General features: G+C 33.9%; 2 protein-coding genes across 2 annotated transcripts; one reads left to right on the plus strand and one right to left on the minus strand.

Moving 5' to 3' along the window:
• Positions 1-5222: 5222 nt before the first annotated feature.
• On the minus strand, positions 5223-9460 carry LOC116124430 (60S ribosomal protein L14-1-like). Its single transcript, XM_031410158.1, has 5 exons — positions 9431-9460; positions 6843-6944; positions 5901-6030; positions 5704-5816; positions 5223-5493 (listed from the first exon to the last, which is right to left on the minus strand). Exons 1-5 carry the CDS (start codon positions 9458-9460, stop codon positions 5437-5439), a joined length of 432 nt encoding a protein of 143 aa, XP_031266018.1. The 3' UTR covers positions 5223-5436.
• A 4052-nt stretch (positions 9461-13512) lies between these two features.
• LOC116124394 (dCTP pyrophosphatase 1-like) lies at positions 13513-14864 on the plus strand. The gene is made up of 2 exons (XM_031410124.1): positions 13513-13759; positions 14573-14864. Exons 1-2 carry the CDS (start codon positions 13613-13615, stop codon positions 14801-14803), a joined length of 378 nt encoding a protein of 125 aa, XP_031265984.1. The 5' UTR covers positions 13513-13612; the 3' UTR covers positions 14804-14864.
• Positions 14865-17317: the final 2453 nt, after the last annotated feature.

A 17317-nucleotide genomic window follows, 5' to 3' on the forward strand; every position in this document is an offset into this window, starting at 1 on the left:
CAAACAGCTCCGAATTTCTTTTAAACAAAACTCAACAAGCAATGCAAAGCAACTCAATATACTATGATATGATAATTCAAATGTTGTAAATTATCGTTGATGTTTGATTTTGACACCAATGATTTCGCACGTGCAAAGTGCTAGAAGATCCTAAAAATTATATGTGAATGATTATAAGATTTGAATGAGATATTATTATCACAGCAACATGCAAAGACGTAAAAATAAAGGAGATAGTAAAGATTTTTATAGTAGTTCATATGTTTAAAGCGAATCATATATCCACTGTTTTTTTATATTAGTGTGTTCTTGGTCGTTAGCCAAGATTACAATAGGTCGCAAACTGCGATCTGGGGTTACAGGTGCTTGGTGTTTTAAGTGTTATTAGAGAATATCGAGTCATTTTCTTTCTCGTAATGTGTCTTTGCTATTTTCTTTGTTGAATTCAAAGAGTCTGATCCCGATTTTGTGAGGGAGAGCTGCCTATGTATACCGAGCTCAAGGTAATCATTACATTCTTGTAAGTGGGTTGGTGCTGTGCAAATCTCTCACGTCTTCCCATTGATTAAGAACTTGAGAGATATCTTTAAATTAAATAAGGCTTGCACATGTGTAAGAATTAAATTCATTATCAGATAAAATTTGAGTCAATCGGATTGTTAACAGCTATATTTTTTCTGTCTTGGACAACATGATTGATTTTAGATGGTGCAAAACCTTTATAAATTCTTATTGGTGCTTATTGATATCAGCTTATATCAACCCTGATTTTTAGGCATAACAAATATAACTCTAGATTGTACGTAATTATTAAGTTTTCATATACTTTGTATGTATAAAACACAATAGAGTAGAATATTTATAGGCAAAATCAAATGATCAATAATCATGGACCAACTGGAGGGGGACCAATCAAAGAAAAAGGACCCACTTCGCAACTCAAAGAACCACAATCTTTTTGCTTGCATACACAAAAAGATTAAGATTAGAAAAGTTCATAGAATTTAATAAATGAGTTTGGAAAAAAAAGATGCTTCTCAAAATCCAAGGATGCTGGGAGGGAAAGCATGGCCTATAAGAATAATAATAGATTGTCTATCTCTTGGAAACTGGCTTCCCGTCTCAGTTCAATGCATGAACAATTAAACGTCAAAATGCCTTTTTTTTTTTTTTTCACTCTGACACTTACACATTCACATACTACCACGACCACAGCTGCACAGCATTTTATTTAATTCTCAATCAATCAAATATTATTCTATTATTCTTCGGTTTATACAACTCTTCCTACAGTAACTCAGTAAGTCCACTCCAGCAATGCATTCATGAATCTCAAGAAAAAACGTTCACAATCCTTTGTTTTAACTTATTTATGGTTTTATACGTTTATTCAAAAAAAATCCTATCGTTATGCATGTCACCCATCAATTATAGCTTTATCACTATTTTTTTTTTTTTTTTTCTTACAACCAGGGCACTCAGAATAATTTACATTCACATCAACTAATTTTTGGAATTTATTGAACATCCTATAAGTCCAAATGATAAGGTAACTTCAAGGTTTAAATCCAAGAATTTAAGAAATAGAACAAATCATCTTGACTGTCAAGTCAACCCCCAATAACACTACGGACACCGAAAAAGTTACACTAAAATTCTATATCGGCCTACGTGTAATGCGCGTCTGAATTTTTTATAATTTTTTTTTAGTGAACGGCCGTCCATCAAATTTGGACGGCCATTCACTCACATGAACACACGTCCATATTATATGGACATGCGTCCATATACAAGAGACGGATGTCCCCATTTAAAGGACGTCCATCCATAAATAAAATATAATAAAAAAATTTACAAAACATTATGGACGGTCGTCCCTTAATTTTGGACAGGCGTCCGCAAATACAGGACGCCTGTCCAAACTTAATTTGTTTTAAAAAATAAAATAAAAAATTTGGACACCCATCCATAATTAAGTTTGGATGGACGCCCACAAATAATAGACGCCTGTCCTTGACCCAAATATGAAAAAAAAAAAAAAAAACTTTAGGGACGGCCGTCACGGGCGTCCATTCGTCCATACTTTTAATAAAAAAAAAAAAAAATTCTAAACAAAAACCTATTCTTCTTCTTCTTCGTCTTCATTCCTCCTCTCTTTTTCTTCGTCTCAAGTTGCCATGCTGATGCAAACGAGAAATCCAAGTGCCCAGACAACTGATTGACGGTCTGTGAAAATTACAAATATAAATCAGTAAATGCTTTAATTTCTATTTGCAGGATCTAGATATACATGCACCAGTAGACACCAAGTCATTTTTTTTAATCAGCTTCCAGAAAAATAAATGAAAAAAGGAAGGGAAAAAGATATATGGACAACAGTATAGATAATTACCTTTCCAGTGTTAGAATCCACCAACATACCCTCTGGGTTGTCTCTAACAATTATTAGAAGTTTACCATCAGGACTCAGTGAAGTATGCTGTAAAAGCACAAAATAAAAAATTCAATTGAAAGCTTCAGCCTGCAAGTGTTTCATATATTGCCCAGAAAATGAAGCACAAAACCCTCCATGTCAACAAAGGCACCACATACTATAGGACAGATAGACTGTTGAATGTAACTAACTTACATTCACTCGCCAAGGAAAATGGAAATGCTTAGAGAGTTGATACTTTTCCATATCAAAATCTCTGACACCATAGTCATTATTTGAGGCAGTGAAATGGACTGCACCACTGGCAATGAAGACGAAGAAAAAGAGAGGAGATGGGGAATGAAGACGAAGATGTTTTCCAACAGAAGAATAGGTTTTTGTTTAATTTTTTTTTTTTTTATTAAAAGTATGGACGGCGTCCATTCCTAATGAACGCTCGTCCAAATGTAAGGGATGGCCATCCAAAATTTATGGACGGCTGTCCCCAAAGTTTTTTTTTTTTTTTTTTTTTTTTTTTACATTTGGGTCAAGGACGGGCGTCCATTATTTGTGGGCGTCCATCCAAACTTAAGGGACGCCTGTCCACAATTTATGGACGGGCGTCCAAATTTTTTATTTTATTTTTTAAAACAAATTAAGTTTGGACGGGCGTCCCGTATTTGCGGATGCCTGTCCAAAATTAAGGGACGGCCGTCCACAACCTATGAACGGCCGTCTATAATGTTTTACAAATTTTTTTATTGTATTTTATTTATGGACGGACGTCCTTTAAATGGGGACTCCCGTCCCTTGTATATGGACGGGCGTCCATATGAGTGAACGGTCATCCAAATTTGATAGACGACCGTTCACTGGAAAAAAATTGTAAAAAAATTCAAACGCGCGTTACACTAGGGTTTTTATCACTAATTTTGATTCAAAAATATCATAATTTTGTTTAAAAGACAAAAATAATTATAAAATTTTGTGATTCAACCTAATTGTTTAAAAAAAAAAAAAACAAAGATATTTAGTATGCTTTAATCAAACTTTTAATTCATCGTTAATCGCTAGATTGTCGAGTCTAAATGGTCTAGTGAAGTGTAGCGTTATATGTTAAAAAAATAAATCTTTTCGTTGTTCCATTAAAATATACTCCTATTTGGTAAATAATGTAATTTTAGAATTAGATTTATCTTTAAAATAAAAAATTCACATTTGAAAATTAAAATTATTGACTTGATTATACATGTCGAAACTACTAAATTTTTCACATTAAGTAATTTATTAGCATGGTATTAAAAACCAAAAGTCTTAAGTTCAAATCCCCGTTTTTAACACTCAATTGGCTATTCATCTTAATTCTAGCACTAGACTTGGCTCATCTATTAACTTATTTTTGGGTCATCTATAGTTCACGTTTCACACTAGGGGTTTAATTATTTCACTCAAGCACCCATCTTAAATAATGAGGATGAATTTATAACGTAGATGTTATCGATCTAATTCACATTTTACGCAAGGAGTATAAACTCCTAATATTTTGATTCAATTATTAGTCTAATTCGCATTTCACATGTGAAATACATGAATAACTCTTGATATTTCTTCGTTATCTGTTTAATCTACGTTTCACATGAAGGGTACGATTGTTCAAGTTGAATGCATATCTAAAATAGGTAGATTGGATATTTATATATATAGAGTCTAATCACTAATGCATATTTGATACAAGGGGTACAACTGTTGCAGTCATGCGCATATCTTAAATAGGATTAATATCACATAGAATATAAGTAAGAAACGTGAGATATTGAACTAGCAAAATACAAGCGGCTTTTTCTTGGTTTGGTGAAGGATTTATTCAGACGCAATGCAAGTTGGTGCAGAATGCAGTGTTGCTCAGTGGGTTGATCTGAAATGATACATATATAAAATGTTTCAATGTATTTGAATACCTTTCTGAAGGCCGGCCGGGCCCTACGTTTCTGTCTCCCTCTTTCCAAAACATCACACCTAATCCTACTTGAACCTATTTATTATTTAATTACGACTATAAATCTTCGCCTAATTTGGGGAGAGAGTATCATTGTAGTCCCTATGGGTTTTGGCTTACTATTAAGGACATTTGTTTGAAATACTATGATTTTAGTCCCCATATTTAACGAAATAAGNAAGGAGACATTAAGAATTTAAGATGATCTGGGTTGTCTAAATGACAAGATTGGTACAGTTGTCTAACAATCTTTCACCGAATCACCAACACAACACTAGTTTCTATGAATTAAAACAATACCTATTTTCATTAGTTGCCCAACAGATTAACATTGCCTTCATTTCCCTGCATCTTCAATAACAATTCTTTTAAACACAATAAAAAAACTAAGTCCCTTTATATCTTGACACAGAAGAAAAGGGTTATGAGTTATAAAGAAGATAAGAAACTGGTAAAACTCAAGAAGCACATTCGGTGTATTCCCAAGAAGGAAAGTTTGCCATATCAGGATGAGAGGTACACAGAGACATTGAAAACATCAGATAAACATTCAGGAGTTCGAATCCAGATCAAACTTCAAATCCACCACGGTTCATTTGTGGCCAAGACAGGGATTCCTAGTAATTAGTAAATTCTAATGTAAACGAGGACATTGTCATAGAGTTATACAGGTCAGAATTTTGAGAACCACTGAATATGCCTGAACAAATACCCATTAATCATTATAATTGATAGTAATTAGAATATCTAAGAAACTGGCCAAATGATTGGCTAGCTTCTATCTCACTTTCACAAGCATATTGAATGAAGACATACAGTGCCAAAAAAGAACTCCATGTAAAATAATCGAAAAAGTAACACAAACATGCACACGGTAAAAATCTACCAATTGCACTGACTACAATATCATAAAAGTAAAAATTGTCTCCTTAAACTTGTCTTAATCTCAAAATTAATGGAAAACATTCCAAGATAACATCTTGAAGAACACTGATAAGAAAATTGGGACCTACATATCAGACAACACTTAGGAAGCATTCTCCTTTTTCAGCTTTGCAAGCTCCTGCCTGATCAATCCTCCCTTCTGCAAATAGGTAACAAGGTCTGTTAACTCGGTCCAAATGTCTCAAGCAAATAGTATTTAATACAAAAGTATATTACTAGGTCTGAGAAAAAATGACTAAAGACCCCCCACTAAGTTGATTGTGAGGCAATAAAGGAAACTTTTATGTATAAAAAATATGCATAAAAATCATAGGCAAGCAGCTAAATATTAGAGAGCAATGTCACCGACCTTGATCTTAGCCAACATAATCTTGAACCTGTCAAAGTCATTAAGAGCTGCCCTTCTCTTCTGGACGATCAACTTTCTGCCCCAGGAGCTGTTCTCCCACTTGTTTTTAACATCTGACATTACAGAAACACAACAAAATCAACTGAAGTTACCAAAACAGAAACAACATTATTTCCTACAAAAATTATTGTCCCTACCAGCCTTCTCCATGGCATCAATCAATGTCTTCTTCTTTGGAACACGGTTGATGTCAATTTTGATATCAGTTAGTGAAAGCCTCTTGAAATTCATCTGGCTTCTCACCATATCAGGGGCATCAACAAGAGCCTGTCAATCCACAAGATATTGTGTTACAAATATCCAGTAATAATTTCTACAGACTGAAGAAACAAGAATTGTAAGTCAGAAATCAGTGAAATTGGCACATTCATCAAAATTCCGTGACATAAAAGATATTACCGGGCAAGTGGAAACACATAAAGAGACTTGTCACAAACCCAAGTCATCAAAAAACAGAAATAATAGTAACTAAAGCCAAAACAAATTCAGACAAAACTTACATTGCTCAAAATAAACACATCACATAATCAAACTCAAGGACAACCCTAGAGGTTAAATTTAATGTAGGATAGTAAAATTAACTTAGCTTTTCTTAAACATTGCTATAAATCTACTCAACAATGTAATAATTATTAAAGTCCAACCTTCTAAACCGACTGGAATATAATTATCAAGGAGAATTTATCTAACAGTTAACCAAACATACAAAGATAGCATATAAGAATAATAAAGAAGTTAACAAAGCTAAACTTCATTTTGATACACAATGCAAAACCGTCAAACACTAAATTGCACTAAAAGAAAAGGCCATATTACAAATTCGGGCAAAGCATCGGTTGTTCTTATGCTTCTAAAAGAGGTATTAATATTTCATGATACAGTTAACAGAGTCTTACAATCACAATTCAAAATCCACTCTTACTAAAGAGAGTTAATAACATTGGCTCATCAATCCCTAGTTAAAACTGAGTACACAACAGTATTGCATAAACCAAACCACAAACCACTTAAACAGATAAATAAATCTTAAACTTAATACAAATAATATTACGAAAAATACACAGGAAGCAAAAGCTTACTCTGTTCTGATCGATGATATCGACGATGACAACGAGCCTGCCGTAGTCTTTGCCGTAGTTGACGAGGGCGACCCTTCCGATCTCCACGTACCTCTTGAAAGGCTGAAATTACAAAACAAAATAATATCAGAAACAAAACTACGCCGTTCAAATGTTCGAAAAGATAGAGAGGGAGAGAGACCAACCATTTTGGGTTTGTGTTTTGTGCGTGAGTGTGTGAGGAAGAGAGTGCAAGAGGCGGAGATACTCAGAGAAGAAATGGAAGCTAGGGTTTTTAATGACGCTGTTTTTATAAGGGTTTTGGGCCGTTTGATCTAGGGTTTTCATCTTATTTTAAGTCGGGTTTGGAGCAGTTAGCCCACGGCCCAAATGATGGTAAACAAACTTTGGTTTTTCCTTTTACAAAAAATCATATATAAATTTTAAATTATCCAATCAGTAAATACTAAAATGAGTTATTTAAGTAATTTTCCCTTGATATATATATATTGATGCCGAAACGATCAAGAGATGATTGAACATAGGGAACAAGGATACGATAACCACCACCGAATTATATCAAGATTAGGATAATAAATTAATTGAAAATACCCTCTAGGGTTCTTAGTAATTCATTAATATAAAATAATAAAAAAACTGCAGTCCTTCAGGTTGAAACAACCTTTATATAGTTCCCCCTTAAAATACTAATCCAAACAAACAAAGGAAATGAAAATTAAACAATCATCACCAAATAGTACCAAAGCATCTTGAAACTTGCAAAAATAACCCTAAAAATTATAAAGCTTCCAAAAACCTCTTAAAACGACCCCAAAAGGCTAAAAAATGATGACCATCAAGACATGAGTTTTGTTCGTTTGGCCATTTTAGAATGCCCCATCAAATATATATATAGTAAAACCTCTCTATAGTCATAATGGTGGGATCAACTAATTTTATTATTATGAAGAGGTTATAACTTAATAAAGATGTAGTTACAAAAATTGTTGTTTTGATTTTTGATTTTATAATTCATGTTTTATTAGTACAGTATTAGGATTTCAATTAATGTTTTAGTAGTATTAGGATTTCAATTCAGTGTTTCAATTGCCTACTTTTGAAACGTATAGAAGATCGTGTCTTAGAACTAGCAAAGATAAGTGTCATTGATGGAATTGTATATGTAGTTGATGCATGATCAATTGATGTGAAGTCACATACAATTGCCAATTGTTTTAAGTACTGCAAAGTTAAAACCCCCAATGTCAATAAATTACAAGTTACAAATGAAGTGGATGATGAGGAAAATCAAAGAGTCATTGTAGAATTGAGTGACCAGATTCGACAATTTCACTACACTAATCGAATGGATATTAATGTCTTCTTCAATCATCCAAATAAGTAACAAGTCAAGTATGCTCACTTGCATTAATTTCAATTTTGCCATTCTTTGGTTGTTGAATAACAAATGATGAGTTAAACTATCTTATACAAGAATAACAAATGATGAGTTAAACAAATCTAAGTTCAATAAATAAACTCAACAACCAAAGAATGACAAAATTGAAATTAATGCAAGTGAGCAACAATAAATGCTACCAACTTATGAGCAATAAATATGTATGATGAATGTATGAGCAAGAGTAATAAATATGTTGAGAGGGAGAGAGAGAGAGAGAGAGAAGTGTTCAGAGATTTATAGTGATTCAGAGCTATATCCACAAGCCTCCTACATCCACTTCTTCAAGGCAACCTTCTTGAATTTCCATTAGAATCGAATTGCACAAATATAATAGTTTTCACAAGAATTTTCGTCTCACACACTTAGATTTACAAGATTGCACCTAGTTTTACAAGATTTTGCCACTAAGGTTATAATCAAAGTGTTTGTGAATGATTGTCTATTCTCTATAGGCTTATACACACAATAAGAACAAATATTCTCTCAAAGATTTACAAGATGAGTACAAGTGAGATTTGGATTTTGAGCTCAAAGTATTGTATGAGAATGTTATCTGATTTGATATAACTCTTCTCTTCTCTTTTGCATAAAAACCTTGAGTTTTTATACCCCTTAAAAGAATTAGTTGTTGCTTCATTTAATGCAATTCTGATAAAGCTTGCAAACACAGAGTAATGATCGTTCCATAATCGCAAACGGTCATTTATGATACAACAGATATATTTCTTAGATCTAGGGTTTCTGGAATGGATGTTCCACCACGTTGTATGAGAGAGCGAAGACATCATATGGTCATTCCACCAAGCATAACAGCCTTACCCAAATTGCTCTTCCAAATCCACATGATCTTCTAGAAGCAGCCACGACTTCCTGGAAATCTAATTTGAAAAACTCTTCAGAGAGGAATGGTCGTGCCTCTTTTGATATATGAGTTTTGACTTGATTGACTTTGGAGAATAGTCAAGAACGCGAAGGATTCTAAATTTGAAAATCTTGACTTTTGACTTGAACGGAACGATCTTGCAGGTGCCACACATTTTGGCAAAGTGATGAACGATCATGAGGAACGAGGTTGTGCAATGAAGCACGTTCATCTGGGCAGTTTTCTTCTACCAAACGGGCGTGCCTTGATCGTGCACGGTCGTACCTCTTGAAAGTTCTGCTTAAGCACGGTCATACCACCTGACAAGTCTGTTTTGGTTTAGTTATGATTTCTGTCATACCTTAGCATGTTTTGGTTAGTAATCAATCAACATTTTGGATAATTTTGGTACATCAAAACACAAGAGAGGTCAACAACATTAATCATTCAACAACGCCAATAGAAACACGTATATCCTAAAATGGGCTTATTCTATACTCAGTTACTTGGTAAGAAACCTTTTATCTTTCTTCATGTTCAGGGCAAACAGACTATTTGGTAATTTAGCATTAGATGAATTATAATTTAAAGGGGCTTTGTATGTAGTTGTGATTGTTAGCAGCCTCTTGTGTTTTTACTCTTTTGTGTATCAAATTAAGTGCAACTGTAAGTTGAAATTGAATCATTCCCCAGATAGGCAATTCTATTTAGTGAAGTCCAAGGTCTTTAGTTTTGGTGTCTTATGTGTATATGTTAGATGGAGAAATCTTTAAGATTTGTTGGAGTCCCACACCGACTAGGTATGCTCGAGCCTACTGATTTATAAGAGAGGATAATCCTCTTATTCAACAAGGCCTTATTGGGTGAGGAGTCAAGCCTACCTCAAATTCTATTATCGTATCAGAGCTCAAGTTCAGTTGAGCTGAGTGCTTGACCAACGGGTGAGGAGTTAGACCCGACAACTACCTTAATCAACAGGCATGACCCAACATATGAGCTTGACCATGAGGAGGAGTGTTGGAGTCTCACACCGAATAGGCACGGTCAAGCCTACTAGTTTATAAGAAGGGGTAATCCTCCCATTTAACAAGACCTTCTTGGATGAAGAGTCAAACTTACCTCAAATTCTATCAAGATTTAGCTTACATACAAAGCAATCATGCTCAATTATAAAATAGAAAGATACTTTCCCTGTAAAAGAGGTTTTTTAAAAGAAAACTTATGATGAATTTCATGGAAATTTTTAGAAGTTCAGGAGATATTTTTACCCATTTTAAAATTATGGGGTCTCTCTCTGCGTCTCTCTCTGTGAATTACAATGAAATTAACGTAAACTAGAAAAGAATCAATCCATTGCGTGATCAGGCTGACTGCCTCAGGATTTAGGGGTTGTTCAGGAAGCGGAATATCGAGATACATTCATGTTGATTTATGAAGTTTCCAGGAACAAGTTGCTTATACACCTGGATTAATTTCCTGAGTCAAAGTAGCACATAGTCTGAACATCTTTCCAGGGGGACGGTTCAAGAGCCATTGAATCAGAGAATCCACGGCCCCTTGTTCAACACTTTTGGCTGAGGGATGAGTCTTTTTTCCTCAAATACATGATGTTATTTCCCTTTATTCTGAACTATTGGAATTCTGAAAATTATCTATTAGAATATCTAGGCTTAGAATCTTTACTACGAGAAGACTGTCTTCTTCCTTTGGATCCCAATACTCGGATTCTCAAGCATCTGCCGAAAGAGTACAAACAGTTAAGAGTTACACAGAAGGGAATTTCTCATTCCAAATTTTTTACACTTAAAACATATATAAAGTCTATAATTTCCGAAGAAACCCTTTTTCTACATTTGTCGACTGGGTTTAGTTTTTTGAACCATTTACAGGAATAAGATTCCAGGTTCTCACGTGTCCACATTTTCTTCAAAAAGCAATTAAATATTACAGAGGTATGACCTCAGTTGTGAGGGCCTGCAACTTTCTTAACAAATAACTTGAAGCTGAATTTTAACTGTTGAGAATCTAGTCCTGGTGACACCGACCAAAACTTTTTATCTGCAGAAATATCAGCAACTAGCTGAGTATTATAATCATATTTCAACATGATAAAGTGTTAATTTAATCTAATGTAATCTCTAGAATGATCAAAATCTGGTCTTCAAGCCACTACAAATCAATATTGGGGATGAATTAAGTAGAATAACCTAGACCTAACGCTTAATCTGAATCTTCAATCTTGAGCTTTATTTAAGTTTTCAAATCCTAAAGATATGCTTTTAAAACAAATTCAAAACTTACCACCAGTATTCCAAAGTAACACCCAAATGATCAATCACCTCAAATATATAAATATTAAAGCGATTACAGGATTTGACGATTCATATATTTTAGTATCAAAGGAGTAGACAAAGTTACAGGTTTAGATGCTAACACCACTACAGTGGATGTCCCCAGTGACAAACTAATACAATAAGATTTTATTAATTCTCAACTTGAGATTCTCTAACCAAGGGCATAATTAATCAGAGTCCTCTTTATTTATTATATCTTATCATATCGGGCCATTACTACGCTTATCATATGGGGTTATGAGTATTGAATCACAGACATTTACCAACACGAATATTTACCACTGGAATAAAGCTCTCTGTCGGTGCAGAACATGTTTTGGGTAATAGTTTTCTTGCATCCGGCTAACTTTTTCCAGCGCGGTTGTGCATCAGGGAACTGGCAGCTAGAAGCTGCCTCATGAGTACCAACACATTCCTGAGCCGGGTCGAGAGTGCTTGTCGAGACATGTACATTTTCTAGTAGTGATTCAATTCAAGACTAATCACTTCATAACACATAAATAATTTGTATGATGACTGATACTTCAGATGTCCAAGGTGGAAAAAGGAAGCAAAATTCAATACCGAGTTATTGTGTCTCCACCAATGTACATTTTGACGACTAATTAAACAATGATTGTGGGTCGAATATAAGTAGAAAAAGCTTCAGGAATTTTCCACACCGCTCTAGCTTTTTGGAATGGTTGGGGGTAGATTCTATGTGAAGAGGCCGGGGGCCAGACTCTGCAGAAAAAGATGTTCTGAATAGTATATTGTAATGATTATATCAAAGAAAGAAGCCCCCCATAAAGTCTTAGGTCTCTTCAACTTTAGAAAATTGGAGAGGAGGGGCCAAACATTGTGCAGTTTCATTTCCAAAAGAAAAGCATCCCAAAAAGATAAGAAAGCATGTTTTACGAGTAAAACAAGTTTTCTTCTTGTACTATTTCATACATTGCATATGATTGCGTGTAAGAGAAGGCTACTTAATTTGACTAAACTGATGTATGATTTTCCAGTTTCAAGAGCAGAAAACTCAGTTCCTTTTTTCCAGGAATTATCATCATAAATAGAACATCAACACTTACAGTATTTGATGGTTGCACGTGGTAGTGGGTGATTGTGCGGCAAATACTTCCCCCAGCAACTTTTTATTTATTATTATTTTTTTTTTACCATTGAAAGTGTTCAGGTCAGTTTATACGCACCTTAACTAATCCTCTAAACCTTAGAACTATCGGTTGAGTAAAAATTGCAATGACCACTTATATTAACAACCGAAAAAGGATTCGAACTCAAGAACTTTTAAATAATACATTTAAGAGTCTCGGTCGAATTATTCAACCACACAAAGGATGGTTCCCTACGAATTTGTTAAAGTGACAGTGAGTTTTGATGGCTTGATCAATCAAATTAAGATAAAGAAATGACATACCAAACTGTGATAGTTCAGTCACTATTAAAAAACGACTTGTCATCCTTCCCTTCCACATCACATGAATGCCTCTGCCCACCCTATAAACAGTCATATTTTGTTGTAGCCATTAATTTTATTAAATTACTTATATATGTTACGTGTCTAAATGTGGACCGGACCTACTATGGAACAGTTGAAATGGTTACTTAAAAGGAAATAGAGGGAGTTAAACTTAAAGAAAATATTAGAGGTACAAAGACTCTTATAAAAAGTCTTTATACAAAGTGATGTGGCCACACCACTAATTTAACATCAATCTTCTCTTTCTTTTCACAAAATAATGGTATGACAACTGTCACATCACTTCATACAAAGACTCTTTGTACATATAGTATTTTTCAAAACTTAAACCCTAAGGTTGAGTTTGGTTTGGTTTGGAAATTAGGATGATAAAAGTGGAATATTCTCTATTAATCTTCAGGTAGTGAAGTTGGCCATTTTGCAAGGTGGGGGCAGCAAGGAATCTCATGAATAAACCATGAGGAAGGCATTTTATTTTTTACCCCACTTTTAAGCCAATTTCTTTTTTATATTTTTCATTTATTTTCAAACAGAATAAGAAACATTAAACCAATTTTTTCCCTTTAAATCCACAACCCCACTCTCACTTCTCTTCACACAAACAATTAAACTCACTCCTCCTCATCATCGTCCATCATGGGAGAAGGTGAAGTGGTGAACCTAGAAGAAGAGCAGGGAGTTATGGATATTAGTCTCAAAGACCTCTCGAGAAAGCTTGAAGAATTTGCCAAAGCGAGAGATTGGGAGAAATTCCATAGTCCCAGAAACCTTCTCCTTGCCATGGTAATCAATTTGCCTCTCTCAACTTTCCTCACTTTCTTAATCAAAGATCATCTTCCTTGCATCAAATTACAATGCCAAATCCATATATAGTTATTTTCCCTTGTTGCATATGCATTCCTGATCATTATATTCCTGTCAAAATTTCTTTGTTAATTTTCAAAATGAATTGGAGACTACTCTAAAACCATAACAATCATTTTTGTCTGCAGGAACAATAATCAAAGTCGTTATATGCTAAATTTATGTCCATCAATTGATTTAAATTAAATCCCGCCTTTTCAGTCTTTACAGGATTAATTTAATAATGTTAAAACAAAAAAAATTTTGTCAACCAAGGGTCCTGAGAACAGATTCGTAAGGCTTTCATCGGTTCAAAATGACAGAATAATTGAAAATTTTAATCAACCCGGATTCCTATATTGTACTTGATGTTTTTCCACGGCTCAAAATGGGTTCCAGACAAAATTTTTGAATGGTTCAGAACCACACCAAGGCCTACACGGGAAGGGCAAATCCTGCTAATTATGCAGCAAGATCAGGCATCTTGAAGGTTAACAAGTACGGTCGTGCGCCGATAATAAACAGAGGAATCTCTAAGGCCATATTCAGTATTGAAAATTTCTGGGAATTTTTACCCGGGGAATTATTTTCCTAACTTTTTTTTTTTTTTTTTCTAAAGATGCTTCTGTCATTTCATATAGCAAAATCAAAACTTTAACCTACAGATACTCTACAGTTATCTGAATTTGTCGCAATCCGATATTAATTAATAACCTTTCTGTTTTTGCACAAATAATCGAATTTGATATACAGGTAGGTGAAGTGGGAGAGCTATCAGAAATATTCCAGTGGAAAGGAGAGGTGGACAAAGGGTTGCCAAATTGGGAAGACGCAGACAAGGAGCATCTTGGAGAAGAGCTATCAGATGTTCTTCTATATCTTATCAGGTTGGCTGATATTTGCGGCATTGATCTAGGCGACGCCGCAGCCAAAAAGATTGTCAAAAATGCAATCAAATACCCACCTAAAGCTCTTTTGAAATAACTTCATTATGCAATAACCTGCCATTTTTGCCTGCCAATTGAGCTTGGAAAAAAAAAAAAAAAAAAATAAAAAAAAACTGATGTAACCCCAGTGGTGACTTTTAAATAATAATAACTATCTTTATTGTTATTGTGACATTTCAGCTTTTTTTTTCTATTGTGTGGTAATGGTGGCGAATATAAAAGAATGAGCTGGTTAAGCAATTTGATGCGTCTATCAAAATGAATTAAGGTACTTTATGAGATTCAATCATGTTATTGCTTATAAAAGATGGCTATGAGTTGTTTTACAGCTGTTTAGAGATTTTAGAGTTACAGGTTTTGATGATTGTTATTGTGTGATATGAAGAAAACCAGAAGGGAATCACATTCTGTTTTGGCTCATCAAGGTTGAGATTTGTGTGAAAGGTAATGCTATGTGTACTAACGGATTTTACTAACCAGTGTACTAATTTTTGTTAAAATTATATATAATACCCATATTATGCTTTAAGTTAGTACACTAGTTAGTAAAATCCGTTAGTACTCAAAGTATTATTGTTTGTGTGAATTAGATAGACCCATAGAGAGGGAGACGTTTTACTTGCCTTCATTGGATTGGACTTGTCAATATATTCCACAACTATAAACTCCTTCCTTTTAAAATAATTATTTTCTATTAAAGATTTGATAGATGATTAATCATTGATGAGTATATTAATACTGTCACATGCATTCCATTTTTTTTAATTAAATATTCATAAATGTGGCAAACAGGGCATAACCAAGTATACTCAGTGGGGTTATTTGATCCCACTTAAATTCTGAAATTCTGAAATTATTAAAAATAGGTACATATTTTATAGTAATTAACAATTTTGACCCAACTAGAATTACTTATATTTGATTGACCCCCACTAAGATATTTTCATATTTTATTGATCCCGTGATTTGAAAATACTCATATTCTTTTTCACGTTTTCTCTCTTCTCTCATACTTTCTTCTTCATTTGGTTGAACTAATCAAGAAAGATTACTCCTTTGAGGGTCACAAGGTAAGATGATGCTCATTTTTTGTTATTTTGCTTAAAAATCTATTTTTCTATCTTTCTTAATTGATGAAAGATCATGAGCTATGTTGCCTTAGGTTGCTGTTATCATTTTATGTATGTAATTGACATAATTGTATGTTAAATGAGACGAGCTTAGTTAATTTTGGCTAATATGTGAGTTTAATAAATGGGATTAAAATTGGAAGATAAAATTCCTAGATTTTGATGTGGGTTATGATNCAAATCCATATATAGTTATTTTCCCTTGTTGCATATGCATTCCTGATCATTATATTCCTGTCAAAATTTCTTTGTTAATTTTCAAAATGAATTGGAGACTACTCTAAAACCATAACAATCATTTTTTTCTGCAGGAACAATAATCAAAGTCGTTATATGCTAAATTTATGTCCATCAATTGATTTAAATTAAATCCCGCCTTTTCAGTCTTTACAGGATTAATTTAATAATGTTAAAACAAAAAAAATTTTGTCAACCAAGGGTCCTGAGAACAGATTCGTAAGGCTTTCATCGGTTCAAAATGACAGAATAATTGAAAATTTTAATCAACCCGGATTCCTATATTGTACTTGATGTTTTTCCACGGCTCAAAATGGGTTCCAGACAAAATTTTTGAATGGTTCAGAACCACACCAAGGCCTACACGGGAAGGGCAAATCCTGCTAATTATGCAGCAAGATCAGGCATCTTGAAGGTTAACAAGTACGGTCGTGCGCCGATAATAAACAGAGGAATCTCTAAGGCCATATTCAGTATTGAAAATTTCTGGGAATTTTTACCCGGGGAATTATTTTCCTAACTTTTTTTTTTTTTTTTTCTAAAGATGCTTCTGTCATTTCATATAGCAAAATCAAAACTTTAACCTACAGATACTCTACAGTTATCTGAATTTGTCGCAATCCGATATTAATTAATAACCTTTCTGTTTTTGCACAAATAATCGAATTTGATATACAGGTAGGTGAAGTGGGAGAGCTATCAGAAATATTCCAGTGGAAAGGAGAGGTGGACAAAGGGTTGCCAAATTGGGAAGACGCAGACAAGGAGCATCTTGGAGAAGAGCTATCAGATGTTCTTCTATATCTTATCAGGTTGGCTGATATTTGCGGCATTGATCTAGGCGACGCCGCAGCCAAAAAGATTGTCAAAAATGCAATCAAATACCCACCTAAAGCTCTTTTGAAATAACTTCATTATGCAATAACCTGCCATTTTTGCCTGCCAATTGAGCTTGGAAAAAAAAAAAAAAAAAAATAAAAAAAAACTGATGTAACCCCAGTGGTGACTTTTAAATAATAATAACTATCTTTATTGTTATTGTGACATTTCAGCTTTTTTTTTCTATTGTGTGGTAATGGTGGCGAATATAAAAGAATGAGCTGGTTAAGCAATTTGATGCGTCTATCAAAATGAATTAAGGTACTTTATGAGATTCAATCATGTTATTGCTTATAAAAGATGGC

This window comes from Pistacia vera, unplaced genomic scaffold (assembly GCF_008641045.1).
Source record: "Pistacia vera cultivar Batoury unplaced genomic scaffold, PisVer_v2 Contig1036, whole genome shotgun sequence".
NCBI classification, from domain to species: domain Eukaryota; kingdom Viridiplantae; phylum Streptophyta; class Magnoliopsida; order Sapindales; family Anacardiaceae; genus Pistacia; species Pistacia vera.